General features: G+C 38.9%; 1 protein-coding gene across 1 annotated transcript in view; it reads left to right on the top strand.

Moving 5' to 3' along the window:
• Window positions 1–2,309: 2,309 nt before the first annotated feature.
• The window catches only part of LOC107692814 (E3 ubiquitin-protein ligase RNF130-like), a gene marked incomplete at its 3' end in the record, with an annotated part of 51,747 nt that continues 47,410 nt past the window's right edge, over window positions 2,310–6,646 (top strand). The window contains exons 1-2 of the mRNA XM_016492016.1: window positions 2,310–2,540; window positions 2,863–3,280. Coding sequence (XP_016347502.1) covers window positions 3,007–3,280 — 274 coding nt within the window. The remainder of the gene's footprint in view (window positions 2,541–2,862; window positions 3,281–6,646) is intronic.

Below are 6,646 nucleotides of genomic sequence, written 5' to 3' on the forward strand. Positions count from 1 at the left end.
GTATCCGAAGCTGAAGAAATATGAATACGGGTTAGTAAATATGGAAAGGGGCTAAAAATACCTGACAAATAATTTCCACCAAGTATATAAATAAATTTAAAGTTAATAATTGAGGTTTAAGGTAAATGTATTTCAAGTTGGAGTGTTAAAACTTAATTAAACACATAATTGTATTATGCCTTGTGTAATATTGTAAAATAATAATTTATTGTAATGTAGGACTATATGGCCTCCACTAGAGAGAGCCAATGATCTGATGAGTTGTTGATATGGTTCAGCTAAAAACAGATCTCTGCTATTATTAGGCTACACAAGAAATGTGCATATGATGAGTTAAAATTAAATGTAACCGTTAAATGTAATTGTTTAAAGGTGAAATTATGTACAATAAAGAGGAAAATTATAAAATATGGGATTCTTGTATCTCCTGCTGATGTTTGTCAAGATTCGGTAAGGACTTGTTTGCTATACTGTGCATTATAAAGAAAAGAAAAGAAAAGAAAAGAAAAGAAAAAAAAAAGAAAAAAAGACTCCTCATAGACAGTTAGCTGGATCTGTTGTCCAGTGCACATTCGTACCATCTGGCTATACTCTACAGATGCAGCCAGGTGCAAATGTTCTGCAAACACGATGACTTAACCCATTTACTCACAAATTGTTCTCAGTTAAGTGAGTGCATGCATTTTACTTAGATAACCAAATGAAACATTATGCATGTCTGCAAACAATTAACAAGTTACACAGTTGAATATATAATGTGAATCAGTTACTTGAATAACACTTTACGATAATGATCCATTTAACATTACTTCATTAGTTAACATTTGGGCTACATTTATTCATTTAGCAGACACTTTTATCCAAAGTGACTTACCAATGAGGAAGAAAACAAGTGATTTGTCATTACACAAAAAGTAACATTATCTAAGATTAAATGCTGTAGAAGTATTGTTCACTGAGTTAATTTCAGCATTTACTAATACATTTTTAAAATCAGAGTTCAAATGCACTTTGAACATGAATAAACAATGAACAATTGCATTTCCATTGACTAACCCTGACAAAGATTATAAATAGCCTACTGAAAGAGGTATTGTTAGTTTATGTTAGCTAATGTATTAACTAAGGTTAACAAACCTTATTGGAAGGTGTTACCATTACTTATTAAAAAATAGGATCTGGGTTTTCACATATGCAACCACTGACATGTTTTAGTGCATTGTGATCTCAATTTATGTACAAGAGACTACAGATTAACCTCTACAGAAACATAAAAGTAGCCTACTTTTATGCAGGCTACCAAATTTGGACGTTTCATCTCTATTATGACCAGGGGCGTCAGACTGGGGGTAAAACCAGTACTGATTACCAGGGCCCCAAAGGAAGAGAGGGCCCTTGAAAAGTATGGAATATATTTTATTTTACCTGGATATTTTCATTTCCTAATTAAATTTCATAATGAATGTCAGATGAAACGTAAATTTTGTGTATTGGCTGAATAACTTGGTTGATTGACTGACGGTTTCATGATCCCACCCCCCTTGCTAATGCGCCAAATGGTTTAGTCCATCTGCACGCAGTTTGTTTATGTTAGTTGAGCATCTGGTGGAGCGCTGTAGAAATGTCTTTCTCAAAGAAAGCCAAATCAGGCCACCAAAAAAGAATATTATGAATGGAGCTTTTTGTTAATGTACAAAACTAAAACGGCATGTTTAAGATTTAATTTATGCCTTGAAGTAATGTAGCGTAATAAAAATAAATGTTCTCTCAATTAAAATTGAGACTATATACCAGACTATGATAAGAAAGTCTGAGATGATGACTTAAGCACGTATGGCATTAATATTAGGCTACCTTCAGTGGCATTTACTGAGAACACTCCAATGTCATATAAGCTATCTGTTCCCTTTGTCTTGTTCATTCTGCAAATAAAATATGACTGAATCAAGTCTTGTTTGGTTATCATACAGTACGCAGTTTGTTCATGTAGGGTAGGGATTAAAAAACTAAAATAGTATGGGGGGGGGGCATGGGGGCCCATCAGGACTGCCTATGCATAGGGCCCGGGATCTTGTGCAACGCCCCTGATTATGACATCACTGTGCTTTACATGCTTCTTTTCATAAACATCATCTTTCAGATGAGCAAACTGGAATAAAAAAGCTCTGATCATAGCAATATATATAAAAAAATAACCTACATAATAGCCATCAACAACTCCATGTAAAATGTAGACTCTTCAAATTGAAAAGTAAACAGCCACAAATGCTACCACTGGTATTAAATGAGTGATTAAGGACCAGCATACGCATTTTGAGATGATGGTGATGTGGCCCCGTCCTTCCCTCCCACTGATCTGATCTCAGCGTGCGAGAGACGCGCTGCTTCGCCCATGCGCACACGCGTACGGCTCAGTTTTGGGAAGGAAAAAAGGCGAGCAGAACTCATCGGTCTGCCTATGGCCGAACGAGCCACGGCGCTGTGAACACCACAAAGAGACAGTTTGACTGTAAATAATACAGGTGGAAGCGACCGAGCAGGTATGATAGGTCGTCATAACCTTTTTTAAATAAATCAAAATCGCAGCTCGCCAGGAAAGGTGTTTTTGTTGCATAGCAGCTGGTTGTACGAACAAAGCGGTCCTGACAGCAGAAGAGATACATTTGTTGCCCTTTAACAGTCGTTAAAAGCCAGTGTACTAGTTAAAGGACCTGTAGACAAGTCTAACCGCCCTTAATAAAACAAAACGGGGTTCATTATACGCTCTCAAGCCTGTCTGGTGAAATACACGCGTTTTGTTGTCATCGCAAAGTCAGTAACGTCGACAAATCTATCTACCCTTTCTTTCTGTCTTTCTTTTAGGGGAAGCGACGCATGGCTCTTCATATGAACGTTGTGGCTTGAGAGGAGGACAGTATGTTTACATGAGGGCTCTTGAGACAGAGCGCTGACCGTTGAAAGATTCGCAGAGTCGGGTAGCGTTGATCGGTGAAGACATTGCCGAAGATGCTGAAGAGATTGGCCGCGCCGGCGTCATGCAGCAGCTGCCTTCTCGCCTTCCTCCTCGCCTTCGTCTCGCCCAGGTATACGCTGTCGATCGGTGCCGACAAAACTATGGTGAACAAGGAGGATTATTATAGCGCCACGGTCAACGCCACCGTTTTGGACCATAAAGGCAATCCTCAACAGATGGTGACGAAGAATGACGGGCGGTACGGGCAGAATTCCCCCAAAACAGAGGCGAAAGGGATCGTGATCGCACCTGCTGCTGTTAATGGGGGTGAGTTTGGATGTGCATTGATATTTTGAACAGGTGTGCGAAAATATTTCACCAGAACATTCTTTGCAGCTCTTCACTTATCAATAACTCTCTTAATAACCCTGTTGAGGAAAAAGGCATCTTAAAGCAGTCTTAAGATGGTTTGCAGGTCCTCGCTGGTCTCCTAGTCTGGGTGGACTGGTCTTTAGCTGGTTTAGCTATGCAGCCTAATGGACTTAAAGCTGGACCTGCTGAAAAAAGCCCTTGTGAAACCAGGCTGGTCAGGCTGACAGACCAGTTAAAACCAGTTTAGGATTTTTTTTAATATATGTTAATAGTCCATCTTGGGCTATTAAATTACCAGCTAATGACTATTGAAACCTTGCATGGGACTTTGCCAAAAATTTTATGGATATTGATACTGTATTTTTGTCTACATAGTGAACCTAATACATTTTAAGGTTTGTTTGTTTTTCTGTCACATTTGCAAATATGTTAAAATCCACCATGCTTTATGAAAGAGAACAATTTTGAAAGTCATTTTAGGAAAGTGTGGGTTTGTAGATCAGAAACTTCCTGTGATATTTGGTATTTTCACATGACTGTCATGTCATTTCCTCTGTTGTGCACAAAGAAAGGAGAAAACTGATGTTGAATATGTCATTAGAAATCTTCAGAAAAAGTCTACTGGCCGTTCAGTGGAGTTTCTTCATTTTTCTTACAGTGGATGCTGACAGTTGCTTTTTGTATATGTGAGACCTTGTGGATAGTCACCTGCATTGACTAATTCTCTTGCAATGACTCAGTAAACAGAACTGTACACCCTTCGTACTATAAACTTGCATAACCTCCCCTGAAGAGGCCCAGCACCACTGTGTGCTCTATTCTGAAAAGTCAGTGACGTAGGGGATAAGGGACACAAGTGTGGCTTGCTTTGTTTGCAATAACAGAAATACCATCCCTTGCTCTCCTCTGCACTAAATTAGCAGCTCTTGTGTCTCAGAGCATATGTAAGGTGGCCCGCTTGACGCCAGCCAGTGTTGCTCAATTGCTTAGCAAACTTGTGTTTAATCCCAGAACCATGCATGCTCTTTAAGCCCAAAAGTTTCTCTTTGCATTGCCATGGCTGCTGTCTGTGGCTGTTTTATCAATCTCTCATTTCTTTTTTAGCTGACACATTTAGGCAAATTCATCTCCATTAGCCGCACTTGTTATTGAAAATTTTGCTGAATCATTTAGTTTTTGCTAGATCCTCCTGTATGTATTGAATGGCTCGAGGGAAGTGCAGTATCTATAATCATTCTTTGGCAGGCTGGTGTCGTCTTCCAGTGTTCAGATGTATGTATCTCTCTCTCCCTCTCTATCCCAGTTGTTCTTTTATACCCTGCTTGTTCATGTTACAGGATGCTCAGAAATCACTAGAAATCCTTGAGACAGAGATTCTCTGTAAATCAATTATTAATCAATATTTATAGCACCATTAGAACGCTTATTGAGGTGCAGGGCACTTTGACTTGGTTTAGTGCCATTGTGGTAAGACTAAGGAAGATGAATATGTCGATATCAACCATTGCAAACTTCACTGCTGATCGCAGATTTTGAGTTCTGTTTTCAAGGCTTGTTTTTGATGAGTTCAGCAGGGCAGTTTTCTGTCGTGTGTCCATTCCTCATTGTACCAATTTTAGCTTACATGCTGTTCTAGTTAACCTAGTGTGTTGAATTGACCCGAGGCAGTTGTCTGACCTACAGTACTGGTCAGTGGCGTAACTACAGACAGTGCAGGCAGTGCAACCGCACTGGGGCCCGTGCCGCGGGGGGGGCCGCAGCGCACGCGGGCCCTGCCCACATTGCAAGCGACTATATTAATATAAATTAATAATAAACATATTAATAATAAAACACAATTAGTACCGAGATTCTGAATAAATATATAAATTCGTGAAGCATAGTCGTGTGTTTTAGTGGTTTAGTGGTAGAACTTTTGTCACGCATTTCCGAGGTTCTGGGTTCTAAATTAAATATAAGTTTTTTAAGTAACGACCAAGCGGCCAGCAGCAGACAGTGAGCCGATCATAGCCTATGTTTGATCAATTTAGCCTTCTCAAATCATCACGAAATTCCAATCGAAAACAAAAACTCTTTCATTATGTAATCCGTTAAGATGCATTTCTCTCTAAAGGCACGTCCAATGAGGAGGTGGCGAGTAATTTTTTCATCACCATCTAAACTATAAATATAAGGAAAAGCCTTAAACAGGCCCGATTATATTTTTTCTGAATTTTATGTTGCTCTGCTCTAAATACCTTAAAATTTAAAGGATTTGCTGCAACGCAATTTTGTCTGATATGTGAATTATTTATTATATTTATTTAGATACTGATTTTAGTTGGTCTAAATTAAGTAGGTTAGGCACAAATTTGCTTATATGGGTTCCCTTCTAGACATGAGCGCTGTGTGTTTGTATGTGCTTCATAACCATGCACCCCAGGGGGCCCGTCGTAATAGCCTGCACTGGGGCCCGTCATTACTAAGTTACGCCACTGGTACTGGTCATTATGCCAGTGAACCCAGTGGAGGTCATTAATCCTGATCCAGTCAGGAGCTGGAACAGGGACACTGGGCTCTATATTTAATGTGAAATATGTTCTCAAGGACATTAGCACATCCATTCCCCCGTTTGCAGTGAGGAAAGATACTACTCCCCAAAAAGACAATAGGTAAAGAAGACATTCTATTATTTAAAAGTAAGTGTGCACAGCAAATCTAAAGCTATAATAACTTAGTTATTCTGCTTCTTTTATTGCCATCTGAAGCGAAGTAATAATTCTTAGCAGAAGATTGTGTAAAAAGAGACCAGAATCCTGACATAAAGCAGTAACACCCACTTCCTCTGTTACTCTAATCTCTTTCTCAGGTCAGGATGCTCTCTCTCTCTCTCTGATGATGGCTGCATTTGTGATTTCACTATAGCATAATCATTCCTGAGTGGTTCAGTACTACTGATCAGCTGACCAAGACTTTTCTCCCAAAGGAAGGAATGGTTGGGATGTTATTGCTCTCGGCTGCATACATTTAAAGAGGAAGGAGTGTGGGGTTGGGTTTAAAGCTGGTCTTGTTTTTGTCACATAGTCTTTTGGAGTGGTAAATAACACTCATTAAACTGATCACGATTCTACACAGTGGGCACTGTGGTAATACTAATAATACTAATAATGTGGATACAGTTTAAAATGACCTGTTTAATACAGAAAATATATATGGAAATGAGAAATGGAATTGAGAAACCCAAAATCACCATAAAATCAAAATTGACCATTCTTGTTTTTTTTATGGAATATTTATTATAAATTATTTATCTGTGCACTGCACACACACCTATCTATATAT

Source organism: Sinocyclocheilus anshuiensis, unplaced genomic scaffold (assembly GCF_001515605.1).
Source record: "Sinocyclocheilus anshuiensis isolate Anshui unplaced genomic scaffold, SAMN03320099.WGS_v1.1 scaffold774, whole genome shotgun sequence".
Taxonomy (NCBI): Eukaryota; Metazoa; Chordata; class Actinopteri; order Cypriniformes; family Cyprinidae; genus Sinocyclocheilus; species Sinocyclocheilus anshuiensis.